The sequence below is a fragment of the Halictus rubicundus genome, chromosome 15, assembly GCF_050948215.1.
Source record: "Halictus rubicundus isolate RS-2024b chromosome 15, iyHalRubi1_principal, whole genome shotgun sequence".
Taxonomy (NCBI): domain Eukaryota; kingdom Metazoa; phylum Arthropoda; class Insecta; order Hymenoptera; family Halictidae; genus Halictus; species Halictus rubicundus.
Genome location: NC_135163.1, coordinates 10,437,516 through 10,461,686, shown reverse-complemented (window position 1 = coordinate 10,461,686; position 24,171 = coordinate 10,437,516). Strand labels below are relative to the sequence as shown.

Here is a 24,171-nt window from a genome sequence, read left to right as displayed (position 1 = left end):
CGACTCTAGATAGACCCCATGACGTCAATATTGGGCCAACTTTTGCGATGGTTTGAAAGTGTTGGAACAACGCTTTACTACTTATTGTTAACGCTTTATTATTCTAGTTTTCATTTGCTGTTAAATTCTTTCTGGACTTTCCAGAATCCTTCCAGAACTAAAGATTAAACTTAATATTAACTTATTGACTATGTGTTTCAAGCATGGATTCTATAAAACAACAAATTTGTGTTTAAATTTTTATTTTATTGAGAAATGAATAAAAGTAATTATGCGACAAGAGCACTAGCAGTAGAGCTCTCATATTTCCAATTTGCAGGTAGAGTACCCTTTGACTTATAGTAACGGGCAAGCCGATGAATTCTAGACTCAACAAGAATCAATCTGAATTTACTGTCTTTATCTTTGCGGTTTCTTTCCAAGTGCTTTCTAATAGCTACTGCCTTCTTGATCAAATAGTAAAGATCTTCTGGTAAATCTGGAGCCAGTCCCATACTTTTCACAATCCTGAGAATCTTGTTTCCAGTTCGGAAACGCACCTGAGCCACTCCATGAGAATCTCTGAGGATGACTCCTGTAAATCGTGGTTGATTACTATTCGATCATTATGTACGTGCAAAAGTAATTGGGAATATATTATCTCAATATTTTATGCAATCAAAATAATTCTAGGAATCTAATGATGGATTCTTCAAATATTGGTGATTATGTATGATGAAAGACAAGCATATTTGTCATAATTCACCTCAAACTATCACCATTTTGATATTGCAAACTCCGATATTATGAAACAGTGATGATCCACTGAATCTTAATTGGTTTGCTTACTTAAACTTATGTACTTATTTGTAATTTGAAATATCTGTGGATATAATGTTCACTAATTACCATTATGTACAATCTATAAAGTAATTATCTATAGATTTTTAACATGTCAAAAGATAAAAAAGATTTACCAATTTGAGATGGCGTGTGACCCTTCTTTGCTAGTTTGTAAATTAAATCTTTACAATCTTCTGGTGTCAACTTTAACCATGTTGGTACGCTGCGTCTATATGGCAATGCTGACTGGGATATACCCTTTCTATAAAATAAAAAGTTCCGATTATTAAAAATCTTAATATCACTATCAACAATATGTATTTTTCATAACATTAAATAATGGAAAACAATATCTGGGAAGGTACTAATTTGATTCTAGACTTACAAACAAATGTAGAATTACAAGTGATGTAAGACAATCACTAAATACATGAACCGTTTGCTTTCTGAAGTGTTGACTACAAATGTCGGTGAATGAAGAATATTGAGGTTATGTTCATGAAAGACTGAAATTTATATCAAGTATCTCAGACACAAATTTTTACGATTCTGAATTTAAATATCCATATCAATCTTCGTTAAAATATGTTATAACATACAAAAATAAGCATTTAAACTTTATTTATTAGTAATTTAAATGAGGGACACATGGTCGTGAATGGAAAGCTACTGAACCATTTTTCCATACAAGAAATTAATAAATTTATATCATAACAATGAGAAAAATGAAAACAATAACGGAATAATGCTTTCAAAAGTGTTCATGATCATTAATTTTTTTAATATTTAATTTAGTTTACCCTGGTGCGTGCATACGACCCATCTTTGCGTGGTTTTATCCGACAAGAGACAGTAGCGCCGTTTGAGTTCAGTCAGCAAGTAGTAGAATTCTGTATTAATTTAAAATCTGTGCGGGAAAATTAAAAACAAAACGAATTACAAAGCATTTGTCCAAAGAGAATACTTTAATTCTTCACATTTAATTATTTATAATCAAAAATTAAGTTTTGATCAACTGAAAACATACTAAAAATAAATTATAAAATAAAATAATATTCACGATTTACTATTATCTCATGTAACGCATCTCAAAAAGTGCAATAAATGTTGAAATTTTAAATAGTATGCTAACTATTATCAATAATTCTATAAACCGTAAAGAATTAAATGTTATCTATTATAAACAAAAAAAGTTGATCCGACATATTTTATCAAAGGGCGTATTTTTCTTTACATATTCACCAGCTTAAGTTAAACTCGGTACTTTATAGAACTTCCGGCGGATATTCACCGCAGAAATCAAGTGAATATTTATCACATTTTCAGTTTGTAAGTTCTGTAAGTTATAAAAGAGCTTAGTATAAGCATAAAAATTTGTTCCGAAAGGAATTATCATTTGTTCTATGTAAATGAATGAAAAATTTTCATTTTTGGGAGTTATCGGTCAAACTGTGAGAAAATAGCGCAACGTCGCGAACGGCGTCGGCAGCCAAAATGTCGGCAGTTTCTCAAGTCTAAGCGTATCCTCTGTCAACATTTGTGAATCTCCATCGAAGTCAACATCGAATCAGTCAATAATTGAATAATTGATAATGTATGATCGATATTGGACCCCCTTGATACAGTGTTAAATCGGAATCTTCGGAATTTCGAAGGTAAATTGACATTTTCTAGGTTCACCCTCGACACTGCTCGATCCTTGTCCTTTTCTCTCTGTGTAATTTCATCCAATATATGGAAAATTTTTTGTAAAATTTTTCCGGTCGATTCCAAACATTCGATTATTTTAACAAAATATTCATCATTCGCGTTATTGGATACAATTGTTTAAACTATGATATTTTTTTTTGAAGAAACGAAATTAGTGGTGTGTTAATGTGGTTATATACAGTAACTCACAAAGTATTTCAATAAGTTTTTAGTGTGTAATTCAATTGAGTTTTAAGGGATTTTATATGATTATATTGATCAAGCTATGAATCAAACTAATAACTTGAAATTTATTTTAATATATTATGGTTCAAATTACACTTGGATGTAATTAGTTAGATGTTAAATAATTTTCTAAATTTTATGTATTTGAGTCTCAGATTTAGTTCACTTATACTATTATCGTTCTAGATATTTGTTTACATTTAGATTATTCAAATGTAGATATTGCATTAATTGCAATTTTAGTTCATTTGTTTGATATATTTTTTTGCCTATTATACTACTCACAATTTTTATAAATGCGTAACATCTTTAACGTTTTAATTTACATTTTTTTCTGTTGTTAGAGTATCCTTTGTTGATTTATATTTAATACCTAATATTTGCATAGCTTTTTTAGTCTATAATGAAACTTTTAGAAAGCGATTATTACTTTGTTTTATATTTTTTTGTTTACTAATAGAATAATAAGCAGAACAGAAAAGTAACTTAGACCAAAAATAAAATGAAACAAGCAAAAATTGTATCAATAATGTTTTGTGTTTTTAATTACAAGTGGGACATGTGACAAGGCGGGTATGATTTTGTAGCAAAGTTAAAATGTCCAGCAACAACGATCAGACACCCAAATCCGGCAAGCGGAAGAAACTTGTCATGCCTGATAGTGAAGATAGCGATGAATCTATTGTGCAATCTCGTAGAAAGACGAAAACTCATGTATGTACCAATTTGATCGATATTCACGTCAAAATGATTTTCTCGTATTATTAACTTTAAAAAATATAATATTATGCTTGCAGAGAGTCATAAGCGAAGGTGAATCTAGTGATGAAGACAGAGACAGTCAAAGATGCATTGTAACAAGACAAAGTCAAGTGAGTTATATTAGAAGCTATAGCTTGTTTGAAATAACATAATATTCATCTATTTCAAACTTCCAGAGAGTTACTACCGAAGATGATTCAAGTTATAGAGGCAGCAGTCCAGATTCAAATAATTATAACCAATTAGGTTGGTTCCAAGAATTTTCATTTGGAGTGATATACAATATTAAAAAGAATTGAACATTTGTAAATAAACATATAATTAAATTTGAAATAATATTCTCCCAATTTATTTATCAGGAGAAAGCAGTGATAGTAGCGAATGGCAGTTTGATGGGAGCAGTTCATCAGGATCAGAAAAAAAACCTATTAAACGAAAAGTTCTTGGAAAATCAAGATCTAAAAAGCCCCTTAAAATTCTATCAGATGTAGATACGGACACCAGTGATGATCAGATAGAAAAATGTCCTATATGTTTACTTCCTTTTAGAAGACAACAATTAGGCACTCCTTCTTCCTGCGAACATTGTTTCTGCTTGGAATGTCTACTGGAATGGAGCAAAAATGTAAACACTTGTCCAGTGGATCGTCAAACGTTTACAACAATCCACGTTAGAAATGAGTTTGGGGGACAGGTATATTTTTTAACAATTGACATTACATTTCTAATGGTGGTTAACACAAATAAACTTAATTTTATTTTTCTTATAGATTATAAGACAAGTTCCAGTAGAAGTGACTTCTCGCGTAGAAGATGAACTTCTGGAAGATCCTACATTTTGCGAAATATGCCACCAAAGCGATAGAGAAGATCGTATGCTTCTTTGCGATGGTTGTGACTGTGGCTATCATCTAGAATGTTTATCTCCTCCGATGACTGAAGTACCTATGGAAGAATGGTTTTGCCCAGAATGTTCACAAAACAGTCAGAATGACGCGGAAACTGTAAGGATTCTTCATTTTGTTCTCATTATTTTCCAAGTATTTATTACATTGCTAAAATGTGAATTAAACATTTTTTTGAACAATTCAAAGTCGAATTTTAGTGTATTCTATGTTCTACGTTTCATATTTATTCCTCTAGATGGAAATTGATTTAGACGAGATTCCGGACTTAATGGAAGAAGCTCGACGACTTGGCGTATCGTACGGCAGAACACGTGCTGGTCAACCTCAAGACACTCAACCACGAATTTTACCTCGTACTAGACATACAGAACGTGTTAGAGCTACTATTCGCAGGTACCGATACGCTGAGTAAAATAAAATTATAATACGGACTTCATAACGAATTTTGTTACATTTTGTACAATACAATTTGTTTTTTGTATCTCAATATATAATACAAAATTATTTAATATAATTGTGTTAACAGAAGAAATAGAATTTATGACAATCCACAACCAACCCGTCAACAAACGTTTGATCCAAACCAACCTTCCACCTCTTCTGGTTTGGAATCGTACGGTGACAACAGTCGAAGTCGTTCTCCGAGCAATGCTTTTCATACATTGGGCTCTGGGGATCGAAATTGTTCAGATAGAAGTTCACGGAAATATCAGAGATCTAGAAGCAGCTCGAGTGATTCTAGTGACGAAAGTATTTCCACGAACTCTCGAAGAAGAGCAAATACTAGAAATAATTCCAAAAATTCTGATAATGGTCGTTCAAAGGGCAATTCTAGAGAAAAGGGCAGCACTTTGAAAAGTAGTAGTAGTAATAAAAAATCTGGGAGCAGTTCGACAAAAAAGAAAAGAGGCAGAGCTAAGTCAAGAAAGTCTGGAAGACCAAGGAAAGTTTCTAGTGGGGCGACAATATTCAAGGAAGTTAGAATCACGGAACGTAACGAAGACGGGGAAGAAGAAGAGATTGTTACATTTGTTAAAGTAACTCCGATTGGCGTACGAAGAAAGAAAAGGAAAAGGAAGAAGGTAATACCTTACAATTTTAAACGTATTTGTTATTTAAAGTAAATAATCGGAAAGCAAATAATTATATTACGTTTCACAGAGGAGGACGGCTACTAGACGTCAAGCTAGGACTGTATCGAGCGTTTTGACTAACCCAAAAAGGAGACTCGCAGCTTCTTTAGGTATTTGTAAGCCAGCCAAAGGTGTTCCAGTTTTATTACCTAGTGTTAGAAATCGTACAATTCTGTCGGAAAGATCTTCATTGAACACTGCCCGATATGATGCTGGAGTCACAAGGCTTAGTCTACTTGGAGATGGTCTGGGTTTAAATTATAGTCCTCCAGGGTAAATAGTACACATGATATTTCTGTTTAATATAAATTAATGGAAATCATAAAAATATTTGAAACCTTTAATTTTGCAGTTCCGATACTGAGGATTATCAAACAACCAATGGTCCTACTATAACTATTCATAGACGCTCTATAATGTCTTCCCGAAGACACCTTCGTGTAAAAAGTATTGCTATCCCTCAACAACCACAAACTGATCTTCTTAGCAATATAATATGCAGTCAGGAAATGTGGCATTCAAGAAACAATAATGTCATTTTAAAAGCAGATGGTCTTCTAGTAGTCGACAGGAAGGAAGATCCTGACAATTTAAAGGACAAAAAAATAGAAGATAAAGTATCAGCTAATATAGAAAAAACAGATCCTGATGTAAAGGATAAGAAAACATCTACCACGGATGGACCACTGGAAGCATCTGGGATTAATTCAGAGTTAATTATACAGGCTCCAATGTATAATAATCCCTGTGGAGGAGGAAATAGAGGTAACTTCAGGGGTGGCTACAGGGATAATACAAGACACAGTCATGGCGGCCAAAATTATGGCAGAGATTCTCTACCTGGAAGTGGGAGACATAGTTATGGCGGAAGTGGTGGTGGCAATTTTGGAAGGGATTTTGGACCTCCAGCGTTTTACAATCCAAATTTTGAACACTGTGGCCCTCCCATGTTTGGAGGAAGTCCCCCGTTCAGGAATCGCAATCCTCAACACTTTCGAAATGAGAGGTATTAACTACAACTTTAAATATACTTCTAAGTCTATTTCTATTAATTACATTCGTTAAACTTGAAGTGTGTTTTATGAAATTTTCAGATTCCGTTTCATGCCACCAGGGAGACCTCCATTCAATTTTACAGAAGGTTTTGAGCACCATTCCTTTCCTGAAAGATTCAATCGTCCTAGATCGCCGCAAACTCCAGTTGAACGACCTCAGAATAATATGCCGGCAAACTTACCAGATGACACTGCTGGAAATCAGTCTGTAGAGCAGCAATCGCAGGATACTGAGAACGCTTCGAATAGACAAGAAGAAGATTGCGACATCTATTGCGACATTGAAACAAAATCTGACGGAGAACTTCAAGATCAGCAAAATGGCTCTGTGGCACTTTTACCACCCCCGGAACCACCATCGGGTCTCTTAGATTTTGAAGAAAATTCTAGGAGTGACAAAGACAGCGATCAGGAGTTAGTTATCGATGATAGTCATAAAGAAGACACCCCAAAAAATGATAAGTATGATCCCTTTTCTGTGGATAGTGATAGCGACAGTGAAGGAAAAAAGAATGACGAGGTTGAGGAAGAAAAAAAAGAAGAGGCAATGGAAAATGTCGCACCGCCGCCTGAACCTCAAGATACATCGATTCGTTTGTCAGCTTACGACGATGAAGATGAAGAGGACTCTCAAGCAGATTGTCCCAACTTCTCCATTTATTCCTCTCAAACAATGGACGTTGCTCGACATACTGAGCAGCAATTATCACAACAGATAGGACCTCTTGAACCACCTCCTCTTCCACCTTCAATACCAGACGATGATGATGTTATTGTTGGCGATGTTCAGGCTTGTGATCTTGCTGATATCCCAGAGCCATCAGATCCGTATGTGGAAGCATTGAGGAAAGAGAGGCAAACATTAAGCAAAATTCCTCCAAAGAAAATCTCTCATGACAGTAGGGGTAAAATTACCTTCAAGATTGGAACAAAACTGAAGATTAATAACAGATTATTAGGGTTGCAAGAGGAAGAAAAAGAAATTGAAGAAGAAAAGAAAAAGGAGAACGAGGTAAGTGATATTTGTTAGTCTGATTCATTTGTCAATATACGTACAATACATGATATTTTTATATGATTTTTTTTTAGCAAGTAAAGGAGGAAGAGACCCCTATTGATCGTGAAGAAGAAAGAAAGAAAATTACGAAGAGTAGATTTGAAGAAAGTCAATCAAAAGAAGATAAAAAGGAGGTTGAAGAGGTGGAGGAGGAGGAAGAGCCAGAAGACTCCTCTCCATTTGTCACTACTCCAGATCTGAAACAAGTAGAAGGTCCAGACGAAGATCTGAAAGAAGAAGAAGAAGAATCGGCAGAAGTGTCTGCAGTTGTTGTAACAGAGAAAGTACCTAATGAAGGTGTACCACCTGAAACCACTCGGTTATCTCCTAAAAAAGTGGAAAGAGAGTTAAGCCATGAGTGTCCCTCAGAACCAGTGTCAGAGGGAGGTAGTGAGTCTCCCACTTCACTTCCTAAAACTTCAAATGTAGATATTGACGAGGAAATTCCAGAAGAGCCCATAAATATTGAAGAATGTACTGCTGAAGTCAAAGTTAAAGATCCTGAAGATGTTGAAGATGAAAAGGAAGAAAGGGAACAACCACGTCGTTTTGGTGTTGAGGAAGAAGAAGAAGAAGAGGAGGAGGAAGAGGAGGAGGAGGAGGAGGAAGAAGAAGAGGAAGATGAAGAGGAGGAGGATGAAAATAAAAAAGAAAGATTTCCTATTGAGAAAGAGAAATCGAACAAGAATACAACAGTTGAAGAAACTGTTGAAGAAAACAAGGATTGGGAATCCGATGGAGCTTATACTCCTTGCAAAGATGAACTTCCTTTGAAAGAATCGAAATCTTCGGAACAATTGCCACCAATTGAAAGTGGCTTGGAACCAATTACACCAACGAAAGATAAACCAGATGACCTAGACAGCTGCAGAACACCAGTAGATTATAATGTCTTGGGCACTGAAGCTATTTCAGAAACGGACGAAGCAATGAATTTCGAAGATGAGCTAACTTTATTGAATTTGCGAAAGGAAAAGGAAATGGAAGATGGTGAAATTGTTGAAGAAAAGACTGCCAAGGAAGGCGAAAAGGCAGAGAAGGAGAAAGAAGAAGAAAAGAAACGCAAGAAAAAGGAGAAGAAGGAAAAAAATAAAGAAACGGAGAAGAATAAAGAAAATATTGCATCGGAGAATCAAGTAGCCTGGAAAAAACTGTCAAAGAGTACAAAAGAGAGATCGTACAGAGACAAGGAGAAAAGATCGAAATCAAAAGAAAAAGAAAAACCGAAGAAGAAGAAGGAAGTGGTGAAGAAAAAAGAGAAAAGGAAAGAGTTGCCTAGGTACGACGTTAGGAAAATAGTCGCAGAACGACCTTCGAGACCTAGGAAGGATGAATATGGGCGGGACATAAGAGAGAAGTCAAGACAAAGAACCAGATCCAGAAGTTTAAGCTCAAAACGATCTAGATCGTATTCGAAACTGCGATCGAGAAGCAGATCCAGAACTAGAATTCAGAGATCTTGGTCTAGAGATCGCAGATCTTATTCGAAATCTCTTTCCAGGAGAAGATCTCTTTCCAGAGGAAGACGTAAGTCTCCAAAAAGAAGGTCAACCTCAAGAAGAAGATCTTCGTCCAGAAAAAGATCGCTATCAAGAAGGAGATCAAGATCCATTTCTCGCAAACGAAGGTCTCTGTCTAGGAGAAGATCCAGAAGATCAATTTCAAGATCAAGAAGATCCTTGTCAAGATCTCGGCAGAGGAGATCCTTGTCGAGATCCAGAAGGTCCTTGTCTAGATCTCGTGATAGGCGTAAGGATAAGAAAAAGTACAAATCTCGCAGCCGATCGAAGAACCGAAAGAGGTCTCGGTCAAAATCACCCAGGAAATCTTCAAAATCTAGAGAGAGGAAGCTCCCAAAAAGAAAAGCACAAAGTAGATCAAGGTCCAGGGGAAGATCTTGTTCGAGAAATTGGGAACAAGTAGACAAAATTGTTGAACAAGACTTTTCACGAGAAAGGGAGGAAAGAGACTCTTGGAGTGCTCAGTGGACACCATCTTGGTCTAGATCTAGATCGAAAACACCTCAACATGTGCAACAAGAACCAATCGCTTCTAGAGAATGGTCTCCGGTACTAGATAACGTTAATGTTCCACCAAAAAATCTGACTGTAATTCTAACAAATAAGGAAGCCATTAAAAAGAAGAAGAAAGATCGCAGGAAAGAGAACAAGAAAGGAAAAGACGAGAAAAAGAGGAAAGGAAAGAGAAATAGAACTCCACCACCTTCGAAAGAAGTTTTTGCAAGCGGAGATAATATTTTAGTCAGCGTGTGTTTTAACAAGGACAACGAGAATATTCAAACTGGAGTTCCAGAACTTCCAGAAACAATTCCTTTGATTCCTCCTTTAAAACGACGCCGCAGAGAACCTCTTCAAACTGATCCTCCAAAACGTTCAAAGAAAGAAAAATCGAAAGATAAACGTTCCAAATCACCAAAACCTAAAAAAGATAAGAAGAAAAAGTCGAAAGCTGCTGAAATAGCAGCCACCAAAAAACCAGTTGCAGTGATTGATTTGGATCAATCACCGTTCAGAGAACAGACGCCATCTCCAAGAGATGTAATAGTTCTTAGCGATGACGATGACAAACAGGAACAACAAATAACTCCCGATCAGTGTCAACCTTCGCAAAATTCACCGCAGCGAGAACAGTTTGTTTCTCAAGGACCAAAAACTCCTCCAGAACCGCAAATAAAATTCTCAATAAACAAACAAACTAGTAACTTACGGCCATCAATGTTAAACCCACTTTTAGATGAAGAAGAAGAGGAAGAGATGGATGAAAGAGTTGAAGAGGAATTAGAGATGAGAGCACAAGAGGAACTAGAATTGAGATTAAAAATTGGACCAAATACTCCTCCAGAGCCTCCAACGTCTCCTCCGACTAGTCCAGATGCTTACGATCCGTTCGATCCAACCAAATCTAGATCTCCGACACCCGATGTCAGTCAAGAAGCGAATTCCAGCGATGAAAGAAGAAGATCCCCAAGGAAACATGATTCTGTGGATGTGAATATTCACGAAGAGGAGAATATGCAAAAACAAGAAAGGCAGAGCCAAGAAAAACAATTGGAGAAACCGAAAATTATTTCTATGGTTACAATCAAAAGAGCTTCTCCGCAAAGAGACGATGTTAATGAGAATGACAATAACAAAGATACTGCAGCTTCAACAGGAAATTTAGAAGGACAGCAGAGTCAGCAGAATGTACAGAATCAGAATAATCCTTTTAGTGTAATGAATCCTGTACTTGCTACAGTGGCTGCAGCAGTACAAAGAAGTGGAGTATTCAATTCTTCGAATGCAAACAGCAATCAACGTAATTTATTGCAGTCAAATCGAATTTCACCGAGTAATCAGCAGAAACAACGCTCGGGTGACCGTTCTCAAGCATCGACAGTCTTCACGAATTCAGGAAAACCAAGGAATTCAAAGTCCGGACAAACAAAGAATAATGGACAAAATGGAAACGATGCTGGTGCTGAAACGACTGATAATGTAGATATGTCTTCACCGTATTCACCTGGATCGACCCTCAGTGACGGTATTTTTGATCCACCGAGTCCTGGAAATTTCAATAGTTCACCTGGAGCTGGGGCAGGGACTACCGGAGGAACCGCTGGATCACAGCCCGCGAAAAATAGCAACTCGAAGGCAACGAAAAGTGCAGAGAAAAAGGATACATTCGATGCGCTTTTTGGAGCTGCACCAACGACAAAGACTGCTAGCAAACCCGCCAGAAGCAAAAAACCTGACAAGGATAAAAAGAAAAAACCGACAAATCCAAAGGTTGGTGTACGCATGGATGAGAATCAGCTTCAGATATTGGATGATCTTCCAAGTTCTGCTGTCGAGATGCAGGTCAAGGATAAGGTTTGATTTTTGTTGCAACTAAAGTTTCAGTACATTAAAGAAGTTTGGTCAGATTTAAGAAGCCATGAATATCGAAATATTTTACAATAACGAGTTCCTTGATTTTATTTAAACAGTTTCAATCCACTTATCAATTTGATAAAAATATTTCTACACCTCTTACCGTATGTTATAAATCTCTCAAATTTGTCTTTAGAATTGAACTATACAAAATAATATCTTTCTTGAAACCTGAATCGTTGCTATTGCTTTGTTATTAATTAGTATTATGTTTTAGTTCCTAAAGAAATTAAATCGTCAAGAACGAGTGGTAGAAGAAGTAAAATTAGTGTTGAAGCCGCACTACACGAAGAAACATGTTACAAAGGAAGAGTACAAGGATATTATGCGAAAAGCAGTACCCAAAGTAAATAATCTTTTTTCTTTTTTTTTTTTTTAGTTATTCACTCGAATGCTTACTCAAATTTTATTGTTCTGTTAGATATGTCACAACAAGACGGGAGAAATCAATCCGAAAAAGATTGCCCATTTAATAGAAGCTTATGTAAGGAAATGCAGAAACAGTAAGAAAAAGACCACTGAGAGTTCCTCTGCGAAGGCCTCTAAACCTGCGTAAGTACTGCGTATAATTTATAATAATTTTCCTAAAACTATATTTCAAGAATCGAATACTTCAATATCTATGTAAGTTCATAAAGTTCATAAAAATTTAACGAGATAGCAATATTATAGAAAAAATTTCATATTAAAGTTTTACATAATTCGTTCGTGGTGACACATTAAATAAACGATAATTAAATGACACAAATTTCTGTGGATGAAATAATGAAGAATGAATGAACGTTTAGAATATGTCAAGCTAACAGAGATTGCTTCTTTCCATTTCATTTTTTAAGTTCATATTAAATGATGGTAGAAACGATTTTAAATTTGAATTTAAAAAATTATAATTCATTTGTTTTAGGAAAATTTTATGGAGTTGATCATGAGCCAGCTAGGTGTCTGTTCAATTCACTTCAATTTCGTAGTTGAGACGATCGTCGTGCTCGATGAGCGGTGAGTGAGCTTCGAGACAGCTAGTCTCCTCCTCGATGATGCGATGTATCTTGTATTCTCTGTAAATACGTAATTAATTCATTGATTGGTCGATTGGTTGATTGGTCGATTGTTTGCTTGCTTGCTTGGTTGATTGATTGATTGATTGATTGATCGATTAACTTGTAAGAGTACCATTTATTATTTATATAAACAATATCCTTTGTCTTGTCAGGGAATCCTACTGTCTCTACGGAAGAACCATTGATAATATATGTTTTTTTTTTTCTATTGATTTTCTGTAATTATAAAGGATTTAAATTTCTTAGAGACTAGAAAATCGTAAAATCCTTGAGAATGTATTCATTTGAACATTTGAATCTTTCGCAATACCTGATTGATCACTCAAATTTCAATGAAAAAGAAAAGTAAGCATAATGGATTTCCAATCATCCGTGTCTTCATAATTTAAGGACGTGAATCTGTATTTCGAATTAACACTTAAAATTGTCAAAAGTTTTATTTATTCTACTCTACTTAATAGCTACAAATTGATAGAAGTTTATGAATGCACTATTATCTAAATTGAGTTTATTTGTAATATAAAAGGTATTAAAATAAAGCTTAAAATGATAAAAAAAACGTCAGTGTCAAAACTTATGTGGATAAATTTTCCTTAAGAAAAAGGAGCTACTTGATTATTATAAAAAAATAGTATTAAATGTACTTTTGATTGCTATAGATGAAGTGTATTGAATATACGTTATTCTTGTTTGTATTAACAAGTACTTGAAAATTCGACATTTATTTATTCAAATGATTAAATATTAGCGCTTCTTTTTATTCGGTATAAAAAATGATATATGCTAATAATCGTGATATTTGTATTTATAATAGAATTTTTGTGCCAAGAATTGGCACCCCTGGCTTTTCCGCAGAGACTGTCATTTTCGTATTCTTAATGCACATGTAAAAATGCTTAAATGCCACGTTTCTAACGTACATATTGTAATTTCACTCTTTCTACAGAGTTGGACGTTATTCGAATAAATTTTTATTCTTATCAATATCACTCTGCTATTATTATTGGCACTGTATTATTTTCACTTCCGTGGTATGGATTGTTAACATACATATAAGTAATTAAATTGAATCAATTTTACTCGTGGTGATTTTTTGTTTACTTATAAGATGATTATTTACAGATCTGTTTAATTACATCATCGTTCGAATAAACGTGCAATGTAAACAATTCTTTTCATAGAATATTGGATCAAGATCAAAGTACAAAAGAAACTAACTCAATGATAAGAAATCAATTTTGCTACAACAAAATTCAGGATTAAATTTGAAATGTGTAATCTAATTCTACTGTTAAGTAGCAAATAGTAGAAAAGTTTAATTATGAGATTGAACAAGTTATATGAAAGATTCTATAATAGAACCTTTAAGATACTTAATATGATACAAAGTTATTAATACTACAATCAAATAATTGACTGTATCGAGGACAAATATACATATTTAAGTAATTATTATCGTTTAAACTATTTAAAGATTTATAATTCGAACGAAACGTGCAATTTACAACCATGCATATATTGAATTAAAATAAATGGAAATATATACATATGTGTATAATAGAATAAAAATTTCTTTAGACGCTATTGTTCATCGATTGTTATTCGAATAAAGGTAGTCCAACTCTGATTTTGTATAGCCATAAAATGTGTATGAGAATGAGAGAGATAGAATGAATGAAAATTAGCCTTAAGAGATAGCAGATCTTGTCTCGTGGAATTGTAAAATAAGAAATTCAAGAGAGTAGGTACTGCTCAAGCTACGTCAAATCTGATTGCCTGTAATGAATCAGATTAAATTATATCCTCCAGAAGTTGATCCGACAATGTTCGATTCTTTTCAACTATAGATGAACTATAGATCACGAAAGAAAAAAACATTTAACACCAGTTAAATTGAATACCAGCAACGTAAGCAATTTTTAATTGTAATTAATAATATGCATTCGATCCGATTGTACTTATATTGTATTTGTAATTTACTTTTTTTAAGAATGTACTAAAATAACTCAAATGAAATGATTACTTACGAATTATTTAATTTTTGAAATTATCATTAAACAAATTAATTCGAAGGAAATTTAATAATAAATTGTCAATGTGATTATTTTTTGGAGCTCTACCTGTTAAAAACAATCTTCTTCCTTATTCAAAACTTCTTATTTCTTTCTTCATATTCCATAATATCAACTCAAATTATTCAACCACAATGTAATAAGTTACAAAATGTGTAATTTTCGAATGAAAATTTACATGGTATCTCGTAGTAAGGATAAGCTAGAAATGATTTGTAATTATTCCTTTTTAATCTTACTTACATCTATCGAATATTTTTATGATTAAGTTTTTCAAGTATTTAGAGTGTCCAACCTTTTTACCATGATCATTGTGCGAATCTTATGACTCCATGATAAAGAGAATGAGTTTGATTCTACTTATCTCTATAATAGATAACTGTGTACGTTGTATTTTAATTGTTTCTAAATCCCTTGTATACAATTCGGTAATTGCTCTCCAGTACAAAATTGTGTAGATGGCGCTCATATCACGTGTCATCTTTTAAATATCCATGATAACTCTATAAGAGCTCCAAGAAGTATTCACTGACGATATTGATGAGCGTTTCAGTAACGAACAAGCGATTCTAAGCAGTAAGAATGAAGAACTAATGATTGCCGTTTCAAACAATATATAATAAATATTTAAGAATCGAACACAATATTCCTAGATCATTGAATTTTTGTAATACTTTGTACCCTTTCAAATCATCAATTAGATATGATAATTAAAAAATGAATACACTTAACAGTTGACATTAAAAAATTGATTGACTATGAATTTAATTATGTCATTAGGTGCGATTAATTATGAGTGAGCCTGCGAGTGCGTGTGATATCTTTTGTACTAAATAATGATGTACATATACATAATGAAGGGAGAAATAAAGAATTTAATATTATCGAAAAATTGCAGTTGAATTATTATAATCATGTCACAAGTGTCTTTTATCAACAGGAACTTATTCTTTATAAACAAAAAAAAAAAAAAAAATGTACAATGTTACAGATTTTTGCATAATAACAAAATGATAACCTTTTCGTAGAAAATATGTATTTAATTTAATTTACAAAACTAAACATATTGTATAAAGATATTTTATATTCATATTTAACTCCTACTTAGCATTAATTTACATTTACATTTCGAAAAATATAATAATACAGCGTAAACATACATTAGTACATATACATACAGTAGAATGTTAGTATGTATGTATGTAGAATGTAACATAAATAGGAAAGTATTAATCTTGAACTTGACACATGTATTCTATGTTTCGTTTATATTTTCCATTGTTTACTTATTTAAACTTTTTGCAATAGTCGCTGTACGTGTCTATTAATTATTAAAAAATAAATAAAGTAAAAGAATATAATAAATTGCACAGAGATATGAATCGTCACAAACGTTAATATTGGATACAATGTGACTGCTACACTTGCGACAAAAAGTGTTTCACGAAGTTGCAAGTTGTTGTTAAACAATTTCAAAATAATGTTAATAATTTCACCTCGTATCAATTATTTCATATCACGTTGTCTTTTGAAGGTAAGTGTATTTTATTCTTTATCACATATAATATTACTTAGTGAGGTTAAATTCAGAGTTCTGTTCAAATTATTTTTTTTTAAACTAAATGTTTATGAAACGTGAGACTTCGGTTGTAGAACGATGTAATTTTAATAAATATCAAAATATAGTATTAGTACCTGCTATGTTAAGGTTATGGTTTTATTTTGGTTATACTTATTATTATTATTGTATTGAATAGGATTTATGTAAAGATTAATATGTTTAAAAATTTTAAGAGAACATACCAAGATTGGGTAGAACTCACAATGAAAAGTGCATACATTCCTCCCTGCCGTGATGATCCAGTGGTTAAAAAATTGGATGATCCTATATTTCATTCTGTGTTTACTCCAGAACTTAAAATGTTAACAGAACTATTTAGAAAACGAAATTATGAGATAAGAATTGTTGGTGGTGCTGTCAGAGATATTCTCATGGGTAAAGCCCCAAATGATCTGGATTTTGCAACAGATGCAACCCCAAATGAAATGAAAGATATGTTTGAAAAAGAACAAATCAGAATGATTAATAATAAAGGAGAAAAACATGGTAAATGAAATGCATTGATATCGTTTATAATAGTTAAACTAAAAGGTTTTAGCAGAATGAAATTGAACATCCATTAACAATTTTATAGGTACAGTCACCGCAAGAATTAATGATATGGAAAATTTTGAAGTAACTACTCTCAGAATTGATATCAAGCCAGATGGCAGACATTCTGAAGTTGTATTTACAAAAGACTGGAAGCTAGATGCTCTTCGTAGAGATTTTACAGTAAATTCTATGTTTCTTGATCTTGAGGGAAATTTGTACGATTACTTTTTTGGTTTTGACGATTTACAGAAAAGACAAATTGTATTTGTGGGAGATCCAGTAGTTAGAATTAATGAAGATTATCTTAGAATATTTAGGTATTTCTGAATTGTTATGTTGAGTCAATATAAAATATAATTTTTTTTAATGATATTACAATTGAAAATCTCATATGTATGTAGAATAAATAACATCGAAATTTTGTTACTCTACAGGTATTTTCGATTCTATGGAAGAATTTCAGAAAAACCAAATGCCTATAATGAAGCAGCAATATCAGCAATAAAAGCAAATGTACAGGGTCTAGAAATAATATCAGGTGAAAGAATTTGGAGCGAATGGACGAAAATTCTTTCTGGAAATTATGCAAAAGAGTTGACACTAAAAATGTTGGAATGTGGTATTGCAAAGTAAGTAATGTTTTCATTTATAATGAGACTGATGGCCATAATAGTTAAATAATAAACGATATATTGTTTTCACAGATACGTTGGATTACCAGAAAATTTAGACACAAAAAGGTTTGAAACTGTTTATGATGCATGTAAGAAAGAAAATGTTTCGTTAAATACAATCTCCTATCTTGCTCTGATGTTAAAAGAAGAAGATGAAATGTTGAATCTTCATAACAGATTAAAATTGTCTGCATTCGAAAGAGATTTAGGATTGTTTCTGATCCGTTTTATAGAACCCAGGCCTTCAGAAGATCTGAAATTTTATAAAAGACTTCTTGTACATTGGAAAGGAAACACAAATAATTGCAAGGCTTTTATTTGTGAATTGCTTAAATGTAAACAACATTTTGAACATGCTGCAGAATTTGAAAAATTTACACTTCCCAGGTAATGTAACTACTTAAAAAATATGATGAATGTTGTGGCTAGTACTATTTTAATGTTGCATATGAAAATCTGTATTTTATTTTAGGTTTCCAATTAATGGAAACGACCTGAAAAAAGAGATAAAAAAGGGAAAATTAATGGGCATAGTTATTAAAAAACTGAAAGACGTTTGGCTAGATTCAAATTTTGAAATGAATATACAAAAATTGCTCCAAGAAGTTCCACGAATTGTTAGTGAAATAGAAGATAACGATGTAAATAAACTTAAAAAATAGAACATCCATATTTATAATTTGCATACTGTGTTATTCGAAACCCAGATTCCCACGCACTTAATTTTTATAAATTTTCGTTTGAAAACAGGAAATAACAATACTGTAAACTACATTTTTCTATTAAAGTATGAAGTTCGGAAACTTTATATTTAACAGCAATCAAAGTTTATAGAACGTTACAATAGTGATTTCTTGAAGTTATTTATAAAAACAAAACATACATTATCAGCACATATATATATTGTTATATTATCAGTACGTATAAATGTTGTTAATATTTGAAAATAATTCTATTTATTTGTTGCATTAGTTCTTTGCATGTTATAAATATACAAATATGTCATTCAAAGAACCTTTTACATTAAATTATTAGCTTATTTATTATTTTGACTAAATAAAAATATTTACACGAGGGGATGATAATTTAATTAATTTCTATATTTTAAAATAAAAATTTCAGTATCAACAATCGTGATCGATGTTTCGTATTAAGTCTTTAAACTAATTAAAACAAAAAAAAATACATAATCGAGAATATCACGCTTTTGAACGAGGATCAGAAAAAGGAAAAACAATTATACATTGCAAATGTATAATCTTATAGGAAATATTTTATATTGAAATCTTTAACAGTATAAGACACATTTATTTTAAGAGCATCACATACTTGTGGTAGATTGCAATCCCTTAGAATCTATGTACATATTAAACTCACGTGAAAAAATTCCCACTAATGGGGTCCCTCAAAATATAATTTAGGATATTTGCTTGATTATTGAGCTCTTGATTATGCAATGAAACCCTAATTACTCGATAATATGTTCTTAACTATGATGTAGTTAATGTTGGAATGATTATTACCTGTGTAACACATTTTAAGTTTGCGAAAGAAGAGTTGTGGCCTTGAAATTAAAAAAAAATAGTTTTCTTTCTCAGATTTAATTGTACTACATAATACAGTTTAAATAAAGGTTTTATTAATACGAATAATGTAGGTTTCAATGCATTTCACTCTCAAAAGAACTCTATTCGAGCCTATCAGAATTAACTTTCAAATAATAGTAAATTTCCTGCTTGTTCTTCAAAAGTTGCTTCTAAGTTGAAAGAAATTTTTGTCGAAGCACAAATCTAGTGAAAAACTTTTATATCAACTTCACGTGAACACATCATCAAGGTCAATTTCCGTAGTTTCATAAAGTAGTTTTCACCATTCCGCATCCCCGTTCATTTTCTGAAATACATAATCCTTACCATTGAGGTTCATTATGCCGTCTTTGAGGTAGAATTTCCATTTGTTTCTACTCCTAGTTATCTGAAAGTTTATTTAATGATTATCTGGCTAGTTTCAGAAGGTGTTGGTTAAAAAATATGTACGGCTTTTTTATAATGTTATTCCGAAAATAAACGAAGTTCTTATTTTTTGTTACAAATACCTTATCATATTGACAAACGACTACATTATCAGTATCAAAAAGATCTGTCGGATCATCATCTGTGACGTCATCTTCCGAATTTAAAGGCTCCTAAAATCATAAGACACAGTGCTGTAAAAAACTCATTCAGTTTCCTAAACACTAGCATACGTACTGACAGATGTTGGAAAGAAGACTTGCACGAAATTTGATTCGCTAACATTGTTAGTTCGATCAACAGCAAGACTATACCCAATAACGAATTAGTCTCCTCTTTCAGCAACTGTCAGTACGTAGGTTCCTTAATTATACAATGCTATTAGCAGTTTTCAAATACTTCTTCTCTTGCTGCAGCTTCATCATTTTCCTCTTCTTCTTTGTCTTCAAGATCTTCTTCTTCATCTTCGTTATCCTCTTCTTCCTCCTCTTCATCATCATCTGACGAATCAGCTAGTGGACCATCTAATTGTGCTATATTGTTCTATATATGCACAATAGTAATAATATGAAATCCGTTTTTAGTCATTGTATAGATAAAAGAAATACAATATTCTTTTTGATTTCAAACTAGTATCTCTATTAATCACCTGATTCTGTACAGGCCGTTGAGAGACATTATTTGTACTCTGTGTCACAACCTGGAGTGGCTGATTTACTTGGAGGGGAGGCAATGTTGCTTGACCCTGAAGGGTGGAATTGACATGCTGTTGGAGCAGTGTGGAAGCCAAATTTGCTGGTAATCCCATTGCAGCTGAGATAACTGGACCTGTCAGAATTGTATGCAGCTGGTTACCTAAAAATAGATGCAATTCCATTACTTACATATTCATTACTGAAATAGTTAGTTCGAATGTCACACATAAATTTATTTCTGTATACCTTGAATTGCTGATGCAGGAACATGTATAGTCAGTATTCTTTGCGGTGCATCTGGCACACCAGTTTGCGGTGGTAAAGTGATTTGGATAGGAACTTGCCGATCCAGTACTGCAGATGTAGACGTTACCAATTGTTGGACTGGTGTACTAGTATGTTGTTGCATGACAGCTGTGGTCGAATGTGTTTGGGTTTGTGTTTGTGTTTGCTGTTGTGGTTGCTGTGTCTGCTGCTGTTCTTGTTGTTGCTGCTGAGATGATGGCTGCGCAATTGCATTTCCTGCTGTTTGTTGTACAAAATGATTTCCTACATTTACTGCTAAAATCAAGTACAATACACATAAATGTTGGATTAAACGTTCTAAATAAACGTGTTATTCTTCTAATTTGATTCTGTACATACCTTTATTAACAGGCACAGTTTTGTGCGTATTTATCTGTGGGGCCTGAGGTTCTGGTGGGTCTGGATTCACTTCTACAGCTTTGCTAGTCATTAATTTTGTTTCCCATATTTGTTTCAGCTCCAGTAGCACTTGTTCGTCTACACCTTCATCTATAAATGATTCCCTTACACCCGATATAACGTCTTCTATCACATGGTTGTATAGTTTTAGCTGTAACAGTAACATATGGTTGTAACTGAATAATAATAATGTTACATTCAGGTTCCTCAATCATTTTCTAGACAATCACTTTAATATGCCAAGTTTACACTCTACCTTTATTATATTTGACATTATTAAAAAAATTAGAATGTTATAACTAGTTCAGAATCTGATTATACTCTATTTTATATGACAAATAAGAATATTGAAATTTTCTTTACAACAGTCTATATTTCATGCTGTCATCATCTAATGTTACAAACAAATCCTTGAAATTAGTAAAATTTAAAAGCATTAGACAATCTTAATCTAACCTCACTTATTAAAATTATTAAAAAAAAAGCTTCAGTCTCAAAGAATTAATCAGAAGAAAATCTTGGAAAATTTATGGATGATTTTTACAATGTTAAAGTATCAACGTTATTATTTGATATTAACATCTAAAAATTTACGAATTATAATTATTAAGTTCTTATGAATAACATATAAATTCGTTATGATTTCGTATATAATTGCAATTCTCGTTGCAACAAAGGGATCAAAGATGAGGATTATAGTGACAAAGGTGATAGAACAAAATTGAACGATAAAAATCGTCATTGCCGTCATTAGAATGATCATAATTAACTGTTCATTTAATTGGTCGTCGGTTTTGCTCATATTTGTTACTCACCACGCTTATCTGACTGAGGGCCATCGCGAGGATGATTCGTATTGTCTAATTACAGAAACAATAGGAATAATCCAACGAATAAATCAGCCCCAGTTCAGAAGCCGATTCGCAGTAGCATCGCTCTTTTATATACTGTGGACACGTCTCCCATTCCACCTGATTCTACCACAGAGTATTATTGCAGATGTGAAACTTCTATCTAACTTCTTCTAACGTTCCAAGTACCTGTCTCCAAGTTGCGGAACCTTCAAGAACTATTTAGAAGCATTGTTGCACAAACTGTAGAGTTGCTTCGATTGCTTCCTTGCAAACGTACGGTTCACAGTTCTATGTTGCATAATTTGATTCGCTAACGTTATCTTAACATTTCTATACTCTGTGCTATTGAGTACAACATTGAATCGTATAATAAAATTAGATGCTAACAAAGCAGAAAACGTAGAACGCTACTTAAACAAAAAGAAAGTGTGCTTAGACACATTTTTTTTTAAATTTCTCAAAAAGTATTCTCAGTTGATATAGCAGGTTACATACTAACTGGCAATTTTTATCTTTCTACGTAAGATTCACTTCTCATTTATGCTAACCTACTTAGAGATTAGTAATAATACTGACTAATAGTGCCTTGAATACAATCTGTCAAATTGATAGCATTCGACCGTAATTGCTTTAACCACACATGTGTGTTAATGTCAATAATTGACATGACAGTTTATCCAAAGATAGAGTGATAACTCAACTGACGTCAAAGCACAATTTAAGCATTATTTTTCTAAGAAAGGGACTGTTGCATTGCTTAAGGCATTAATTAGACTAATTTTGTAACAACGGGGGCCGAACAATCAATCATGTCCGTCTCTCAGATGGAAAGTATCCTTTTTCTTAATATTTATCATAATTTGCATATGCAGGTATAAACTTAACATAAACAATTTGAAATGACATTTGAACTTGTCATTAGAAATACTTTGTTAGATATGCCTCCGTTACATGATTATAGTTTTATTAATATAGTTTAGGAAAAGGGAAGGTTAGAAAGAACACCAAAACCATTGGTGAATACACTTACTTAAAAGATTCATATTCAGCAGGAAGATATTTTCCTAAATTATTGTATAGAAAATTTATTTAATCTTAAGTTCGCTGTAAAAGAACTAGAAAGAAATTCAAAAAAATGTGACAAAGAAGAAAAAGTGGAAAAAGCTAAAATAAAAAAGGCCATTCAGAAGAACAATATGGAAGGTGCCCGTATTCATGCAGAAAATGCAATTCGTCAGCACAATCAATCACTAAATTATCTACGTATGAGTGCAAGAGTTGATGCAGTGGCTAGTAGAGTACAAAGTGCTCTAACTACACGTAAAGTTACTCAGTCAATGGCAGGAGTGGTTAAAGCAATGGATGCTGCAATGAAATCAATGAATTTGGAAAAGATTTCAGGTAACAATAGAAGTTCGTAGAAACAATTGAAATTACAGTTATTACATTATTGACTTACTTTTAGGTTTAATGGATAAGTTTGAAAGTCAATTTGAAGATCTGGATGTCCAAAGTTCATACATGGAAAATGTAATGTCTCAAACTACAACTACTAATGTACCGCAAAATGATGTCGACTCGTTGTTACAACAAGTTGCAGATGAAGCTGGGTAAATATATTTTCTGGCTTAATCCATTGATAAGTTAATTAATAAATAACATTCTATACGTTTTTACAGTTTGGAACTGAATATGGAATTGCCATCTGGACAGTTAGGTAGTATAGGTACCTCTACAGTCAGTCAGGAACAGGATGAACTTACACAGCGATTAGCAAGGCTCCGGGAATAGTAATATACGAACAAAAGCTATTAACTGCAAAGATATATAAATAAAATAAATAATTAATGCTTGTCCATTGTAACTAGTAACAGAATCAGTAAAAAAAGGCAACAGAATGTTTTCATATAATTTGGTCACTTTCAAAACCAAATATATATTGCTTTTATTTTGTAACGACTATTTTTAAACGAAAGCTACTCGAAATAATTAAACATACTAGTTCATAGTTAATGCTTATACTTACATAATTCAACAAGAATCAAAATTTAACAATCTCAACTAAACATGTCTAACCATAATAAATAGTATGTGTGCACAACATGGTAAATATATATTCAGTTAATGTACATATTTGTTTAATTGTCACCATAAAAAATGGTTAATGAAACTAAATATTTCTTTTTATACCTGTGCAAATATATAATTCCACCACAAAGTGTGCAATAAACTAATTAAATTCAACTATATCTTTGATGCACATTACTTTACAAAACTTTGGAACAAAAAATATTAACATTGTACAATTAATTATTTTTATAACAGATTGTATATTTAATACA

General features: G+C 32.7%; 5 protein-coding genes across 9 annotated transcripts; 3 read left to right on the top strand and 2 right to left on the bottom strand.

Moving 5' to 3' along the window:
- Positions 1-225: 225 nt before the first annotated feature.
- Rps13 (ribosomal protein S13) lies at positions 226-1,729 on the bottom strand. Its single transcript, XM_076801316.1, has 3 exons — positions 1,623-1,729; positions 957-1,084; positions 226-574 (listed from the first exon to the last, which is right to left on the bottom strand). Exons 1-3 carry the CDS (start codon positions 1,643-1,645, stop codon positions 270-272), a joined length of 456 nt encoding a protein of 151 aa, XP_076657431.1. The 5' UTR covers positions 1,646-1,729; the 3' UTR covers positions 226-269.
- Positions 1,730-2,209: 480 nt separating this feature from the next.
- On the top strand, positions 2,210-14,712 carry Phrf1 (PHD and ring finger domains 1). Of its 2 annotated transcripts, none has more exons than XM_076801202.1 (15): positions 2,210-2,477; positions 3,311-3,471; positions 3,555-3,629; positions 3,696-3,765; positions 3,879-4,213; positions 4,290-4,523; positions 4,663-4,820; positions 4,954-5,509; positions 5,589-5,833; positions 5,913-6,566; positions 6,655-7,627; positions 7,705-11,460; positions 11,822-11,950; positions 12,026-12,156; positions 12,509-14,712. In XM_076801202.1, the coding sequence occupies exons 2-15, from the start codon at positions 3,355-3,357 to the stop codon at positions 12,525-12,527; spliced, it is 7,452 nt and encodes a 2,483-aa protein (XP_076657317.1). In that variant the 5' UTR covers positions 2,210-2,477; positions 3,311-3,354; the 3' UTR covers positions 12,528-14,712. The 2 variants fall into 2 exon arrangements, with proteins under 2 accessions (XP_076657317.1, XP_076657316.1); XM_076801201.1 differs by having other exon boundaries at positions 2,211-2,477; positions 7,705-11,544.
- Positions 14,713-15,948: 1,236 nt separating this feature from the next.
- LOC143361388 (CCA tRNA nucleotidyltransferase 1, mitochondrial) lies at positions 15,949-18,246 on the top strand. Its single transcript, XM_076800741.1, has 6 exons — positions 15,949-16,268; positions 16,529-16,841; positions 16,930-17,206; positions 17,324-17,518; positions 17,594-17,950; positions 18,036-18,246. The coding sequence occupies exons 1-6, from the start codon at positions 16,215-16,217 to the stop codon at positions 18,223-18,225; spliced, it is 1,386 nt and encodes a 461-aa protein (XP_076656856.1). The 5' UTR covers positions 15,949-16,214; the 3' UTR covers positions 18,226-18,246.
- A 167-nt stretch (positions 18,247-18,413) lies between these two features.
- On the bottom strand, positions 18,414-22,005 carry Tfiia-l (transcription factor IIA L). Of its 4 annotated transcripts, XM_076800746.1 has the most exons (8): positions 21,791-22,003; positions 21,232-21,366; positions 20,916-21,126; positions 20,517-20,831; positions 20,225-20,430; positions 19,975-20,118; positions 19,659-19,748; positions 18,414-19,537 (listed from the first exon to the last, which is right to left on the bottom strand). In XM_076800746.1, the coding sequence occupies exons 2-8, from the start codon at positions 21,247-21,249 to the stop codon at positions 19,430-19,432; spliced, it is 1,092 nt and encodes a 363-aa protein (XP_076656861.1). In that variant the 5' UTR covers positions 21,250-21,366; positions 21,791-22,003; the 3' UTR covers positions 18,414-19,429. The 4 variants fall into 4 exon arrangements, with proteins under 4 accessions (XP_076656861.1, XP_076656862.1, XP_076656860.1 ...); XM_076800747.1 differs by lacking the exon at positions 21,232-21,366 and having other exon boundaries at positions 20,517-20,795; positions 21,791-22,005; XM_076800745.1 differs by lacking the exon at positions 21,232-21,366 and having other exon boundaries at positions 20,517-20,828.
- A 216-nt stretch (positions 22,006-22,221) lies between these two features.
- Chmp1 (charged multivesicular body protein 1) lies at positions 22,222-24,073 on the top strand. Its single transcript, XM_076800754.1, has 4 exons — positions 22,222-22,660; positions 22,910-23,230; positions 23,295-23,439; positions 23,509-24,073. The coding sequence occupies exons 1-4, from the start codon at positions 22,639-22,641 to the stop codon at positions 23,618-23,620; spliced, it is 600 nt and encodes a 199-aa protein (XP_076656869.1). The 5' UTR covers positions 22,222-22,638; the 3' UTR covers positions 23,621-24,073.
- The last annotated feature ends 98 nt before the right edge of the window (positions 24,074-24,171 follow it).